Here is a 17275-nt window from a genome sequence, read left to right as displayed (position 1 = left end):
ACATTAGGGTCATGACGTGCCCCTAACCTCTCAAATGATGACCCCCTCTCTACCCTAAGAATCTAACATGTCAAAATAATTGGGGATCTCCCCAAAGACAAAATCACAATACAATTTATTTAATAAATATAGGGAGGGCATCAAAGACAATCCACCATTTATCCCAAAAGTTATTTCTAATATCATCATGTATGCACCAACAGATGGGAAACCTTTTAGCTGTATGTTTAATAGTGTCTCCAAGTTTTTTAAACAATACACATATGCTACCTTTTGCTATTTCCTTTTTCTTACATCTTTTAGGATAATTTTTTTGCATAATATATTCTTTGTTCTTTTCTCTTAACATGCCAAATATCTAACTGACCACTAATAGAAGCTACATGGCTCATAATGGACACAAGAGAGATGCCAATTGTGCTATCATAGGATTAGTATTCCTGCAAGTTTTCAAACTACTAATGACTGCTTCTAATTCATTTTTCCCTCTTTCAATTTCATTCATTATATTGTCTTGGGTTCCACGAGGAGGTCTTTTAATTGATGGAGGTTGTAGTTCATTCTTATCTTGTGGAGGGTTTTAATTTTGATCTTGTGGAGGGTTTTGATTTTGATCTTGTGGAGGTTTTTCATTTTGAGTTTGTTGATTGGGCTAGGGATGTGGTGGTTGATTATTCACATTTCCTGATAAGAAACCAATTGTATTTTAAATAAATAAAAAAAATTGAAGCAAAACTAGAAAAAAAAATACAAAAAAATGCAAAAAAAGGAGTCTAAACATACTACGTTATCCCAATCTTGATCTCCGGTGACGAGGAGGCATTTTGAGGAGGAGAGAGAAAATTATTCAACTTCTACAAATTGCATGCATGTTGTTGAGGGGAAAGAAGGCATCAATAAAAAGAAATAAAATCAAATGGAATGGGTTGCAGGTTTGCAACCCACATATAAAATTTTTTAGTTTTTAAAAGCATGCACATGCTATAGCATGCATGTGCTTTGGCTTAGGCTTGTGGAGCCCAAGCCCAAGTGTATGCATACTATAGTGCATGGGTGCTTTTAGAATTTCAAAAATTAGAGTTTTTGTCATCTTTTTGGCACCACAACTTAGTGCATTCTCCTTATGACTTCTTCATTTCCTAACCACTTAATCAATATTGATCAAATCTAATGCTCGAACACTCGGTCAATACTGCAAGTAGGAATCCTTTTATTAACAAACTGCTTGGTGAACACTAGAAAGTCTTCTTTACCCAACTACTTGGTTAATACTAAGATATACAATGTTAACACTACAAACACTACATTTCTCAGTTAATATTGACATTTGTATAAACATCAATGACAATATACAATTGAAGAATTGTTTCCAACACATTATTCATAGGTACAAGCAAGGAACCCATCCCATCCTTGATATTTATTAGGACACATTTGAGAATGTTCAATTTTTTCTTCATTGATTAGTAAACTTATTTAGAAGGATCTTATTCTGTACTTTAGTAATAAGTTTAGGAATATTACCTAGGAAAGACATTTGACTAGAGTAAGGAGACCCCTCTAGATTATTTAGGATTTTTTCAAAATGTTGAACTAATTCTTTAGCTATTTTTGACTAATTTTCTAGAATTGTGCCTTCCCTATTCTTGATTTTTAAAAATTTATTGATAATTTTCTTGTTTTAGTACTATTTTGTATTGGAAATCTAATTGAAAAGATCATTGAAAGAAGAAGATTGTTGCAAAGAAGGAGATTCTTGATAAAGAATGTTTTCAATCATTATTTTTTCATTGATATCAAACTTGCTATTTTCTGAAATGACAACTTCTTATAAGATCCAAGTACTATCACTTAGTTGATTGATGAAGAGGAATTAATCAACAAGATGTAACAAAAGCACCTAAGGGAAAGGTTGAGTTATGGTTTTGTAATGAAGTGTAAGGATCAGTTAAGACAATGGTAAAATGATGTATTGATAATATACTTGAAGATACAGAGGTTGATCACACTTAGAAACATAGGAAGAATAAGTTGTAAAAAGGTTTACTACAAAGCTTAACTAAGCTCATTAGTGAGTGCCAAGCAAGCTAGTTAGAGCTAAGCAGATTTTTAGTTAGTGCTAAGAAAATGCAAAATCTAGTGTGTGTCGAGTGATACAGAAGGAGCCAAGCAAGTTTAGATGTTGAGAAAAAATAGGTGTAGAGAAAATAGAAAAATTAGTGGATGCTAAGTGAATCCACAGTAGGTGCCAAGCATCAGTAAAATATCGTTAATGCCAAGTAACATAGTATGTGCCGAGCACTAGAATTTCAATAGTGCTGAGCTATTGCATAATTGAAAAAGTTAAAGATTTGCCAAATCTAAACTGACAAGGTTGTTACCTTGAATTTTGTGAACCAGTTGGAGGATAAGGATGATGAGCTAGTGGCACACAATTTTATGTAAACCATTTTTGAGTGAATTCAAGAGGATTCTTCAAGATGTTTCTAGAAGGAACAAGATATGGGTTAGATTCAATGAATCCTACCTAATCCATTCGAATTGAAATTAATGGAGAGAAGAATCAAGAAGGGAAAGAAATTCTAGACTTTTATTTATGGAGTCATAGGCCAAGAAGCAAGAGTTGCTGGAGTGTCAATTTGCAAAGTGGTTGAAGGGTGTCAATGAGAAGGCATCAAGGTGAAGAAAGAATAGAGCATAAAGACTCTGCTTCTATAAGTGGTCAGAAAGAGAGATGATTGCATTGGTATATTGAGCATGAAGAATCAAGGAGACAAAGCTTAAAAGAAGAACAAGTTGTCTGAGCTATAGAGACTGAAAGGCAAGAAAATTGTGAAGAGCTGAACAGAGATCTGAAATTTGCAAGATAAGTTTTGAATTGTAATTAGGTCAAAACCCCTTATTGTTACTCTCTAGCAATTGTATCAGTTAGGGTTAAATCCTATAGACTTACATTGGTTTAACAACCATTTGTAACTCCTTTAATAGGGTGTCATTCCAAGTGAATGTTCTAAAGTCCTTTAATTAGGCCCACTTCTAACAAAGTGGTTAAATCCTTTAACTAGGTCACATTTAACAGTGTGGTGTAGCCTTTAACAAGGAAGGCCTTTTGTAGGGCATCACTTCAGAAGAGTGAGAACTGAGTAGCAAGTTACTAGTGGTTTTTCCCAAATTGGGTTTCCACATAAATCATTGTGTTACGTGTTGAACTTCCATGTGTTATGCTTGCATGTTGATTTATAGTAACTTGCTTAGTAGGAAAGTTTAAGCTTGGATGAATGAAAAGTTTAGTGGGATCACTTTACTTGATGAAAATTTTTGACTTGGACATTTAGACCTTGAATAACTAATTCACCCCCCCTCTTAATTATTCTAAAGAATTTGTAACAATTGGTATTAGAGACATCTACTGATTTAATTTAAAGGTACTAGAAGCAAGAAGATTAAGATGTCTAAGAGAGAAGTCCCCAAGCTCAACAAAGATAACTTCACTACATGGAAAAGTCTAATAAAGTTTTACCTTGGATCAATAGGTGACTATGCAAAAACCTCAGTTAGAGTGGAACATGTAGATCTAGCTAGACCCCTTACTGTTGATGATTTGAACAAAAGGAAGGAGCATAATCATGCAATGTTAGAGATTGCCTTTACACTCAACTATGTTGAATTTGATGACATCAAAAGATGTGACTCTACATTCAAGATGTGAAAAGCCCTATCATATATCTATGGAGGATATCAGAATGTTCAAAGAGAAAAAAGAGAAAACCTTAGAGGAAATTTTGATAACATGAAAATGGAGGAAGGTGAAAATACTGCTCAATATGCTGCTAGAATGAAAGAAGTGGTAAGTGCAATAAAAAGTTTTGGTGGTCAATTGGAAGATGAAACTATTAATAGTAAATTCTTATGAACCCTACTCCCTATCTATGCTATTAGAGTTTCAGCCATCCAGGAGTTAAGAGGTGTACCAAGAAATGCACTAACTTTTGAAGGGGTAGTAGGAAGACTTACTGCATTTGAATTGTTCAATTATGATAACTACAGATCTGAGAACCCTGAATCTACTTTCAAGGCCAAGATGACATTGAAAAACACTAAGGAGATGAAATCAAACAAGAAGAGTAAAAACAAAAAACATGCATCCAGTGATAGTAGCACAGATGAGGAAGATGTGGAACAATTGGAAGCACTATTGGCTAGAAGATTTCAAAGAGGCAAAGATAAATTCAAATATAAGTTGCCTATCATTTTTTTTAATTGCAATTAAGTAGGTCATATTTCTGCAAGGTGTACATAGAAGAAGAACTACAAAGAAGGAAACAAGTACAAAAATAGAAGAGAAGATGATAGTAGAGATTATAAGGACAAAGGAAAAAGATGCTACATTGTTGAAGAAGAATCTGATGAGAATGATGATGAAGTAGTCTATAGCACTAGTAACCTATGTGAATAAGAATGACAAGTGGGTCATAGATAGTGGATGCTCACATCACATGACAAGAGATAGAAGTAAGTTTATTACTTTTACTCAATATGATCGAAATAGTGTTAGATTTGGAAATGATGCTCCATGTCAAATCAAAGGAAAAGGTTCTATTAAACTTACAGAAAAAATTTCATGTGATAATGCATACTATGTTGAAGGATTGAACTACAATTTTTTGAGTGTATCATAGTTAAGTAATGTAGGTTGCAAAGTAGAATTTGGAAACAAAACTGCCAAAATCTATGATATTGATGGAAATTTGATAGGAAAAGGTGAACAAACTAGGATTAATCTATTTTACTTAGATATGGAAGATGCAACCTATCTTATAGTAAAACTTGATAATGTCTGGTTATGGCATAAAAAGGTTATGTCATGTTAACTTTGATAATTTGATCGACATTAGCAAAAAGAAGAAAGTCAGAGGTTTGCTTAAGTTGAAGAAGCTTGAAAATATAATGTGCAAACAATGTCAACTAGGAAAGATGACCATGTAAAGTTTCAAAAGAAAAATCTACACTTCCAAAGAAGTACTACAGCTAGTCCATACAAACTTATGTGGTCTAATAGAAGTATAAAGCTACCAAGGAGATATATACATAATGCTATTTGTTAATGACTACTCTAGGATGATGACTACTATGTTCTTGAAGCTTAAATCTGATGCATTTCAAATATTTAAGTGGTATTTGGTCAAAGTTGAGAAGGAAATAGGAAAGAGTCTAAAGTGTCTGAGATTAAATAAACATGAGAGTTTACATCAAAAGAATTTGAGATATTTTATAGTGATAAAGGAATCAAAAGAAAAACATCATCACCAAGAACTCCACCTCAGAATGGCATTGCAGAGAGAAGAAATAGATCAGTAATAGACTATACCAAATCCTTAATGATGGAGAAAATTGTTGCTCTGAATTATTGGAGAGAAGCTGTAAGAATTGTTGTTTACAATTTGAATCGAGTACAAGTCAAGAAAGGTACAAATGCAACACCCTTTGAACTATGGTATGATCACTCACCTAATGTGAAACATTTCAAAGTATTTGGTTGTAAATGTTATATTCTTAAAGATACTAGAAATGGCAAGTTTGATGCAAAGAGTGATGAAGGTATATTCCTTGGATATTCCATTAGGAGCAAAGGATATAAGTGTTTAAATACTAAGACTAACAAGATTGTGGAGAGTGCAAATGTAAATTTTGATGAGCATGCATAAATCCAAGTTGATGAGTCCAAGAAATTATAAGATTATAGGTCCTTCGTATATTTCTATGAAGGAATTGCTACTGAAGAAGAAGTTGTCAATCAAGTTGGGAATCAACAACAAGTTACAATATCAGCCGAGTCACAACCATTGAATGCCAAGCTGCATTCAGAAGCCAAGTTGTAGAATGAAGATAATGTGCACTTTGACTTTGAAAATAGTACACATGGGAGAGATGATGAAACACTTGAAAGTGATGTGCAAAGTGACTCTGAAGTTGAAGAACCAAACATAGAAAGAATGACAGAACCAAGACTAGCTAGATATGTGAGAAGACATCACCCTATAGAATAAATCATTGGAGACAAGGAAGTGACTAAGAAATGAATCATGTTTGATGAGCAATATTGAACCCAAAATAGTGAAAGATGCACTACAAGATGATGAGCAGTATAAAGCTATGGAAGAAGAGATAGATCAGATAAGGAAGAACAAAATGTGGACTTTAGTTCCCAGACTAGCTGATAAGAATGTGATTGGTACCAAATGGGTATTTAGGAACAAGCTTGATGAGAAAGGTGAGATAACAAGAAATAAGTCTAGACTAGTCTACAAAGATTATGGACAAGAAGAAGGATTGGATTATGGGGAAACATTTTCCCTTATTGCAAGAATGGAAGGAGTAAGAACACTACTTGCATATGATGCCTACAAAGGTTTCAAAGTCTACCAAATGGATGTGAAGTTTTCTTTTTTGAATGGTATACTAGAAGAGGAAGTCTACATAGATCAATCAGAGGGATTTTTTGATGACAACAATAAGGATATGGTTTGCAAACTACACAAAGCACTCTATGGTTTGAAGCAAGTACCTAGAACATGGTATGAGAGAATGCACAAATACCTTGTGAAGATAGGATTTGAGAGAATAGATAACAATAATAATCTATACATCAAAGAAAAAAAAAGGTAAAGATATTTTGATATTTGAAATCTTTGTTGATGATATAATATTTGAAGGAAAAGATGTCCTATGCAAAGATTTTTTTGACCAAAAGAAACATGAGTTTGAGATGTCAATGTTTGGAGAAATAAAATTCTTTGTTGGATTGCAAGTACATCAATTCAAACATGGCATATTTTTAACTCAATCAAAATATATCAAAGAGATACTCAAGACATTTGGTCTAGAAGATCCAAAACTAGTCAGTAAGCCAATGGTAACATGACATAAGTTATCCAAGAATGATGAGTCAGCTAAAGTAAATCAGACAACTTATAGATCAATGATTAGAAAGTTGTAGTATGTTGTACATAGTAGACCAAACATTGCATTAGCTATTGGAACAGTGGCAAGATTTTCTGCTAATCCAAGAGAAAATCATCTGATGGCAATAATAAGAATATCAAAGTATTTAAAAGGAACTAATGACTTTGGCTTATACTATAAGAGGAGTGAAAAGTTTGAGTTGTGAGCCTATATTGATGCAGATTGGGGAGGTAATATTGATGATAGAAAAAAACACCAGTGGAGGAGCACTTTTCTTAGGTAAAAGATTGGTTACCTGGACTAGCAAAAAGAAAAGTTGTACCTGAAAGTCCACAATTGAAGTTGAGTATGTTGTTGTTGCTATCAATTACAGTAACATTGTATGGATCAAATATCAATTGCAAGGTATGAAAGAAGAAGTAACTGAACCTGTGATACTCTATTGTGATAATACAAGTGCCATCAACATATCAAAGAATCCTATGATGCATGCCAAAACAAAGCATATTGCAATTAAGTATCACTATGTAAGAGAATTGGTGGAAGACAAGCAAGTGAGAATGGAATATGTCAGTTCAAAGGAACAAATTGCTGACATCTTCACAAAAGCACTACCTAAAGATGCTTTTGAATATCTAAGAGGTAAGTTAGGGGTGATACCCCTATCCAAGGCTGTTTGAAGAAAAAGAAAGATTTCCCTGCATCAAATGAATTGATTGTTGACATATTATATTGATGCAGAGGATACCTACTTTAGGATTTTTCTTGAAGTAATCAAAGTACTAAAATTCCAAACAAGTCACAAGCAAGGTGACAAATGGAGAAACTAGAATACCTATAAATGCTACACCTACATTTTAAGATGCTAACATAACGTGTCTTTGGCATAGTTGTCAAAGAGGGGGATTGTCAAGGAACTAATCAACAACAGTCAATTGGATAAAGGGAGAAGTAATGAAAGGAGTCAAGAGCAGTACAAAATCAAAATGAATAGTGGTACACCATAGAAGAGAGATGTGAAAAAGAATGCTCAAAAAGATATAATGGAAAGGAAAGAAAAAGGAAACAACAACTAAGAGGGAGACACAGATGTAAAGTAATTAGGATAGCAAATTAGAGAGGGAGATGTGAACAGATGGTAACACATTTTTCTTTTTGGCAGTTGACTTACTATTCTAACCTAGTTAGCATTTTGATAACTTGGTTGAATAGTTTGGTCTGATGGTTTATCAGTTTGGTTTGCCATCAATGCCAAAGAGGGAGATTGTTGGAAATCTAATTGAAAAAATTATTGAAAGAAGAAGATTGTTGCAAAGGAGATTGTTGATAAAGAATGTTTTCAATCATTGTTTTGTTATTGATGTCAAACCTGCTATTTGTTGGAATGACAACTACTTATAAGATCCAAGTACTATCACTTAGTTGATTGATGAAGAGGATTTCATCAACGAGATGTAACAAAAGAATCTAAGGGAAAGGTTGAGTTATGGTTTTGTAATGAAGTGCAAGGATTAGTTAAGACAATGGTAAAATGATATATTGATAATATACTTGAAGATACAGAGGTTGGCCAAACTTAGAAAAACTAGAAGAATAAGTTGTAAAAAGGTTAACTGCAAAGCTTAACTAAGTTCATTAGTGAGTGCCAAGTAAGCTAGTTAGAGACGAGTAGATTTTTAGTTAGTGCTGAGAAAATGCAAAATCTAGTGTGTGCTAAGTGATATAGAAGGAGTCAAGCAAGTTCAAATGCTTAGCAAATTAATAAGTGCCGAGCAAACAAAAAACTTAGTGGATGTTGAGTGAATCCATAGTAAGTGTCAAGCATCAGTAAAACATAGTTGATGCCAAGTAACACAGTATGTGTCAAGCACCAAAATTTCAATAGTGTCGAGCTACTACATTATTGGAAAAGTTAGAGATTTGCCAAATCTGAGCCAACAAGGTTGTTACCTTGAATTTTGTGAACCAGTTGGAGGATAAGGATGATGAGCTAGTGGCACAAAATTTTATGTAAACCATTTTTGAGCAAATTCAAGAGGATTCTTAAAGATGTTTCTAGAAGGAACAAGATATGGGTTAGATTCAATGAATCCTACCTAATCCATTCGAACTAAAATTAATGGAGGAAAGAATCAAGTGCAAAAAGAAATTCTAAACTTCTATTTAAGGAGTCCCATGCCAAGAAGTAAGAGTTGCTGGAGTGCCAATTTGTGAAGTGGTTGAAGGGTGTCAAGGAGAAGGCATCAAGGTGAAGAAAGCATAGAGCATTGAGACTTTGCTTCTAAAAGTGGTCAAAAAGAGAGATGATTGTATTGGTATATCAAGCATGAAGAATCAAGGAGACAGCTTAAAAAGAGAACAAGCTATCAGAGCTATAGAGACTAAAAGTCAGGAAACTTGTAAAGAATTGAACAGAGATCTAAAATTTGCAAGGTAAGTTGTGAATTGTAATTAGGTCAAAACCCCTTATTATTACTCTCTAGAAATTGTATCAGTTAGGGTGAAATCCTATGGACTTAGGTTGGTTTAATATCCATTTGTAAATCCTTTAACAAGGTGGCATTCCAAGTGAATGTTCTGAAGTCCTCTAACTAGGCCCACTTCTAATAGGGTGGTTAAATCCTTTAGCTAGGTCACATTTAACAGTGTTGTAGCCTTTAACAGGGCATCACTTCAGAAGAGTGAGAATTGAGTAGCATATTATTGGTGGTTTTTCCCAAATTGAGTTTCCATGTAAATCATTGTGTTATGTGTTGATCTTTCATGTGTTATGCTTGCATGTTGATTTACAGTAACTTGCTTAGTAGGAAAGTTTAAGCTTGGATGAATGAACAGTTCAATGGGATCACTTTACTTGATGAAAAAGTTTGAATTGGACATTTAGACTTTGAATAACTGATTCACCCCCCTCTTAGTTATTCTAAACCATTTCTAAAATTTTGGAAGTATTTAGTATTATCATCACCCTCTACAAGCTAGGTCTCTCTCAACTTTTTATTCCAAAATATTTCCTTTTTGGCCAAAATACCCTCCAATTGGAAATGAAGGTTTTCTTCCTCGAAAAAATGAGAGTCATCAATCCCAAATTTTATTAATTCAGAATTAACCTCATCTAGTTGGAGTTATAAATCTCACTTAGAATCAAAGATTTTTCCAAAATATTTCTTGTTCCAGTACATGAGACTACATTTAATAATTTTTAGTTTTTGAACTACTTTAAAGCATTTTGACCCAAAAACTTTGACATTATTCCACCAATTTATTTTATTTTTGTTAAGAAGGGAGAAATATTTGAGCGACATCTGTTCAAAATTAAAAACACATTTGGTACAGGTACCATATATTTATAGGTTCATAAGAACATGATAGTAATCTAAGCCCAAGAAAGACAGGGTTTCATTTATGAAGGACATGCATTCGAAGTAACACGGTTGCTAAAGATAAATAATCTCTCAATATTGTAAACAATTATTAGATGGTGTATAAATGGCATTGAAATCTCCACCAATAATACTAAAGATATTTATGGCATGAAGCTGATGGTCCACTTCCATTCATCCTCTTTATTTATCATTGTTAAAAGTAGGCACATAGATATTAATTAATAAAAAATTAACTTCAACTTAAAACAATCTACTTGAGAACTTATCCAATTCCACTCGATCCTTATTGGGTTTAAATCTAGGCTCCTCAGGCTCCAAATAATAGCCAAACCACCAAAGGCACCTATAGTTGGGATTTTGAAGTCATCCTAATTCAATTTAGTTTCTTGAATTAAGAGTATATCAAATTTTCAATTACTTATAAAACACTTTAATAAGTGTTAACTATTAGGGCCTTTAAGACCAATAAAATCCTAGTTCAAGATCATTATGTTTCCTTGGGACCCTTCTATGCATAATATCACTTAGTTTTATGTGACCCTAAACCTTGACATCCAAAGATCTTAGCTCAAAAAGAGATTGTCTACCCCTCTTTTTATTAGGTTTGAAATAATTTAGGGAAACCAATTCCTCCTCCATTTGGTCTATTTGTTTTAATTTCTCAAGATATTAAATTTGAACTAGACCCTACCTTAGATAGTCCATTGAGTAATTTCCTCCTAGTTTGAGGAGTTTCTCAACCAACGATTTCCTCATCCCCAATGATTTCATGAGTGAATGTGTTTATTATTTCATTTGTTTATTCTTCGCATAGAGATTCCTCCCCAAAAGAGTGGGAACTTTCAAGAGATGAACTTCGACTTTCCATGGGAATTTAGTCCTATCAAGATCAGTAGAAGGTATAGAGAGCTCACCCAAAAGGGGAGAATCAACCAAAAGATGAGACACTACAGAGACATTAGACTTTGAAAAGGGTAGATTTTCCTTAATGTTCAAAATAGGAGAAGATTCAACCTAGGCACTAAACCCCTCCTTTGTGGCATCTTTAAGAAGATCATCTTCCTCCATAATTTGAAAAAGAGAGGGATCAGGGGTATTAGGTTACCCTTCTACTAGCAAGAAGGGGTTGGGGGAAAATAGGAGAGGAAGAAACTGGATGAGAAACTTCTATAACATCTAGGTATTCATGAATTTCCCCCTCCTACACCACTTGGGTAAGGGAAGGATCTGAAGTCTTAGGATGCTCATCCAAAGGAGGAGAAGGGACGATTTTAGAAATAAAAAAGCTACCTCCTTCATTATTAAAAGTGATAGTAAAATTATCTTTAGATTTTTGAATTCCCAAGAGATCTATTTTCAAGCGATCCTTATGTTTATTACAAGTCCCATATAGGAGGTATTCCCAAATGAGATTACCAAATAGTTTACCAGAGTTAAGCTCATGATGAAGATTAATTTTCAATAAGTCTTATGGGTTTACACAAGACTTTGGTCATGTCCATTTCAACAAGAATTTTGACATTCATCAAGGAGAGAAAATTCTCTTGTAGACCCCTATAATTGGCTAAAAGATTGCCTATTCTTCTAAAAAGTTCACTCGAGAGAAGTTCAACCAAGATATTTTTAATTATGACACATTTTAATACTTTGGCATCATTAAAGAAATTAGGGTTAAAATTTAATGACCAATGAATAAATTTAAGTTGATGTCCTTTCAAAAAAATAGGGTTACCATGAAGAAAATTCTTTCAAAGTTTGTTCAATTTACATCCTAAAACAAAATGTCATGATCATGAGTAGAGATACATACCTAGTCATCATAGGAAGCCTCCATCCACTCCCTAACTTTGGCTCCCAAAGAATCCATCCCACACCATTTAATGAAAAATACCATTTGATTTACTTTAATCCCAAAGGCCATCTGAAAGATAATTGATTACAATTAGGGAGAGATTCAGGGACTTCCTTTGGCAGATCATCAACCCATGGTTGAGGTAGAGGTTCCTTGAAAGCCCATGAAGCGAAAGGAGTGGGAGGTCGAGGGGGTCAATTAGGTAGATAATAGGGTAGGGGTTTCCTCAATGGAATATTATTGGCTCTTGTAGCTAGGGAGGATATATTAATAGGAAGAACCCATTAAAAAAAAAAAAAAATGAACAATTTTCCATCTATGATAATCCAATATATGCCTACTAGAAGCCTCAATTCTGCCTCCTCAACTTTGTGATTTCGGGGAATGATTTAATTTTCTCCTTTTAGAAGCAGAAAATCTACCATTTGGCGTAGACTAGAGATTAGGGTTAGGTTTGGGGAGGCCTTTGAAACCTTTCCAGAGTCAAAATAATAACCCATTAGACCAACAAATGGGTTGCTAGTGGGGATCCCTTGTGGATTGCAAATAGCTCATGACCTTGAAAATCTTCCTGAAACCCATGGAGAAGCATGTTTATCCTTCTGAGTCGTGAAAGTCGAAGGACGGGAGTGAAAAAAGAATAGAATGATTCATTTTCTATGGGGGAAGTTTATATTAGTTGTAAGGCGACTTCACGTTTCTATAAAACATTTGAATAATTATAAATTTTATTTTCACACTCTTCAAAGATAAGAACAATTTTTCATGGATTGCTATATAACTGGAGTTATCATGAGAAAGACATTTCAACCATGCTAATAAGATAATTAAAAGATCATATTGAAAGAGTAAAATCTAACATCATGAACTACACCAAGAAGAAAATCACATTATATAAGAACAAAAATTATAAATGTTTAAAAAAATTACTAACATATGATAATAATTGACTTTATCTATGAACAAAGATTAGAATATATATATATATATATGATCATCTTAATTTTTTTCCAAAAAAATAATATAATTATCAATTCATAAAGACAAGAAATAATAATACAAACAATTGAAAAAACATGATAAAAATTTATTTCACTTATGAACAAAATGCAGATGACCCATTCTAAACCTGAACTCCCACAATTTTTGTTTTTATAATAATTAAACGTCAATACCTACTAAATCCCAGATATATCTAAATTCATATTAAAGTCACATAATTTTCTTATAATCTAGGTTGAATCACAGCCGGCAAACGGCTTCACCAGGTAAATCATTTCAATTACATTATTGACATATTTTGTTTTTGACATAAGCAGAAGGAAGATCTTGACATATTATGTTAGACCTATTCAAAATGTAGCATTATTGTGTACTGCATTTCAATGATGAACAAGTCTTACACTATTACAACGCGGTTTACAGATGGAAGGCGGTTTGCAGTGTAAGAGCACGGTTTACATTGTCATAAGAGATCTATATACAGGTCAAACAGTTCTACAAATTGAGTAATCTGCCTCTTCGATCTTTTCTCTTATACAAATACCAAAAGAAAAAGAAAACTACCAAAAGATGGGTTCATCAATGATGATTAAGCTCGCAGTCATTGCATTTACATCACTTATCAGCCTGCAATGTGTTTTTGGTATATATTCATCTGTGCCCAATTTACTTATTTGTTCAGTTTCTTTCTGATTTCAGGATAAAAATCTCAACTTTAATTGAATTGCAGGTTCTCTGATATGCGAGGAGCTGCCAATGGAGGTGTGCGCGTTTTCTGTGTCATCGTCAGGTGCACGTTGTGTTCTTGAGAAATCCTTCTTGAGGGACGGCAATGCCCAATACCACTGTCTGGTATGTCCAAAACCCAATTTTTCATCAATATAAACAACATGAGATCTCTTCTTCTTTTGAAAAACAAAATGGTTTAATCAGAGTTGATAAAGATGAGGCTTCTCATGAGTAATTGTTCTGAAATCAATTGTGGGTCAATATTGTTTTTTATTTGATCATATAGATTTTTATTACAAGATTGAATATTTTTGATACATCACAAAACTGACTTGCATTCAATTGAAAATCATTGTGCAGACATCAGAGGTGATGGCAGAAAAGATAAATGAATGGATTGAAACAGAGGAATGTTTAAATTATTGTGGGCTTGAGAGAATTGTAGTGGGAATGTCCAGTGACAGTCTAATGGATGATAAATTTACAAGCAAATTGTGTTCTCCACAGTGTTACAACAACTGCCACAACATCATCAATCTCTACTTCAATCTTGCTGCTGGTGAAGGTAATCAGCAAATTTCATCATTATCTCTGGATTTTTTTGTTGTTGGGTTTTTAATGGCTGCTCATGACATAAGATTATATATTGTGTTGTTGCAGAAGTTTATCTGCCTCGGCTGTGCCAAGCTCATAGAAGTGGATCCCATCGCATGGTGAGAGAAGTTTTGGAAGGTGCAAAAACAAGCATTGCAGCAGAATCATTCCAATTTGCTTCTCCTCCTTCTTCTTCTTCCACTATGGACATCACAGCCTCCATTCCAGTGGCTTCTCCTGTTCCTTAGAGTATACAGCAAAGTTCATCTTTCAAATAGTTTATAGAATAGTTTTCTACTTCCATAGCTCTATACAATTGAATCCTCTGGGTATGGATATTTCCACATCAATTTAATTTTCCATACCCATTTTAATTGTTTGGAAGGATTTATATCCTAGGAAGATCTTTTTCTACTTTATTTCAGGAAGATCTTATATGTCGGTCAATCTTCCAACGATTAAGGATGGTGTGTTATTGTTTTCACATATTCTTCTTAAATTAGTATTTACATATTCTATGTATTTGTCACAAAAATGGGATCCTGTTCTTTCCCTGCAATTAAAGTCTATGTCCAGTACTTAATGGGAGTTCTGTCCATCTTATTGTTCAATTTAGCATGTTTCTATGTTTATCTACAATGTGATCAATTGTTAATTATATTGTGCCCAATTTCAAGAGTATCAAAAGCCATCTAAAAAGCAAACACGAGTTTAGTAATAGTGAAACTAGTATAGTATAATTATGTGGATTTACTTTTATCTTGTACAAGATGAATTAATTTTTCAAGTTTTTATATGTTTATATTGACATATGATTTTACACATTTGTGTTTATATCATCTTTGTGTGAAGGTATGTAAGATCATGGTCAACCAATTTGTGTTTATATCATCTTTGTGTGAAGGTATGTAAGATCATGGTCAACCAAACTATGCTCTTAAGTGGCAATAAAAAATTAGAAAATAGGGTTATGTCAACTTGACGTGCAATTTTCTACTTGTCATTAACTTTATATCAAAAAGTTGAGAGAAAAGAATCTTTGACAAATTGAATCTAATTTCTAAACTATAAGGACTTATTTCAAAAAACTAAAAATTGATTAGTCAAAATTTTGAATTTTAATACAATATTACAAAAAATTTAAAACAAAAATAAGAAGTAGACATATGTCTGACCACCTTAATCAAAATCAAATGATAGTATTTTTTAATAATATTGTAGATATAAGTAGTAGACTCATGCTTAAATGTGACACATATTTTTTGGTATTTTAATTCTAAATAAATAATTAATAATAAATTTTTGGCTTTAGTATTTTTAGAATAAAAAACCTCTCGTGTCTGACCACCTTAACTAATTCAAAACTCTATAAAATTCAATTTTTCATTTTTTCCTTATAGTAGAAGAAACATAGAATTTGATGCATATTTTGGATTTAAAAAATGTTGTACCATTTGAAAGTTATAGTTGTTTTTCAAATAGTGTGTCAATCAACACTTTATATGTAACTCCATTAGAAAATAAGTAATAATTACTTACTAAACTCATAATTTGACAAACCTTACATTTATGGAAAGATAAGAACATTCTTAAGAAACTCTTTTCATTTCGTCAAATTTTGGTGAAAAAAAGTTGCCAGCTACATGTTTGAAGTAAAAATCACATAAAAATAAGTCAAAAGCACATTTTAAGGATGTTTTTAAAGTTGACCATATAGGTTTGGTATCAAAAGATATAGTAGACCTTATAAAGATATTAATTATTTTCATTTAGTATCAGGGTGGATGGGAAAAAAGTTGGAATAGATTTTGAAATGGTTTGAGATATTTTAGAACTACAGATTTTTTAGATCGCCACTTTTTGGCACACCATGATCCTGCACATACCCTATATCATATAGTTATTTTTCATCTTAGGATTTATGTTCTCTTGTTCTTCATCAATTTTATAGTGCTTAAGTTTGAATCCACAATATCAATTTGATGCTTGGAATTCAAAACTTCAAATACATTTTTTGTTCACTCATTCGTTTTCAATAGCCATTATGAGCCAATTTTGTATGCATTATGCCTCAGTATTTAAGAAATTCATTTATGCACTTAAACATGAGAGATGATCACCTTGAAATCATGATCATTACATGAAGAATCATTCTAGGAATATTATCACATTAAACACTAAAAAGAACCATAAATTGCACTCAAACTCATTTAGGACACCATTATGTGTTAGATTAACAATATCCTCAATACTTAACAATGATATTAAAGTCAATATAATTAAGAACATCAACATAGGAAAACATGACCCTTATGATCTAAAAAGACTCACACATACCAAGCACCAGCTATCAAGGGAAAACTATTGTAAGAGTATATTTTCAACTAGCTTAAATTCATGAATTAGAAATCAAATATATAGAGGATGATATTTACTATACTTTGTATTAAACGTTCTAAGGGAAACCTAATTTATACTCTATATTTTTACTTCTAGTACATATAAAAATTTGTGACAAGTTATAACGAATAAATTGCTTTACATTTACTACCAAAATTTGCTAAGTATTTTTATTAATTTTATGTATAGCTATGAAGATTCTATTGTATTATGTTTCAAACAAAAACTTAGCTTAATCAATTGTCATATTTATTGAATTATAATCTTAGTAAAGGAATCCATTTTTTATCTACATTTTAAACTTTTCAACTCTTACACTCACTGAGTGTTGTGTGACAGGATACACCCTTCT

General features: G+C 32.7%; 1 protein-coding gene across 1 annotated transcript; it reads left to right on the top strand.

Moving 5' to 3' along the window:
- Positions 1-13924: 13924 nt before the first annotated feature.
- LOC149578684 (uncharacterized) lies at positions 13925-15134 on the top strand. The gene is made up of 3 exons (XM_089803874.1): positions 13925-14052; positions 14290-14494; positions 14590-15134. Exons 1-3 carry the CDS (start codon positions 13957-13959, stop codon positions 14769-14771), a joined length of 483 nt encoding a protein of 160 aa, XP_089660000.1. The 5' UTR covers positions 13925-13956; the 3' UTR covers positions 14772-15134.
- Positions 15135-17275: the final 2141 nt, after the last annotated feature.

This window comes from Cupressus sempervirens, chromosome 1, assembly GCF_028749045.1.
Source record: "Cupressus sempervirens isolate cs-2001-9-10 chromosome 1, ASM2874904v1, whole genome shotgun sequence".
NCBI classification, from domain to species: domain Eukaryota; kingdom Viridiplantae; phylum Streptophyta; class Pinopsida; order Cupressales; family Cupressaceae; genus Cupressus; species Cupressus sempervirens.
The sequence above is the reverse complement of the archived record's forward strand: the minus strand, read 5'-3'. Positions and strand labels throughout refer to the sequence as shown.

Coding starts and splice junctions, on each gene's coding strand:
- LOC149578684 (XM_089803874.1), top strand. CDS start 13,957: ATGGAGGTGTGCGCGTTTTCTGTGTCATCGTCAGGTGCACGTTGTGTT. Junction 14,053..14,289: donor ATGCCCAATACCACTGTCTG/GTATGTCCAAAA, acceptor ATCATTGTGCAG/ACATCAGAGGTGATGGCAGA. Junction 14,495..14,589: donor CAATCTTGCTGCTGGTGAAG/GTAATCAGCAAA, acceptor GTGTTGTTGCAG/AAGTTTATCTGCCTCGGCTG.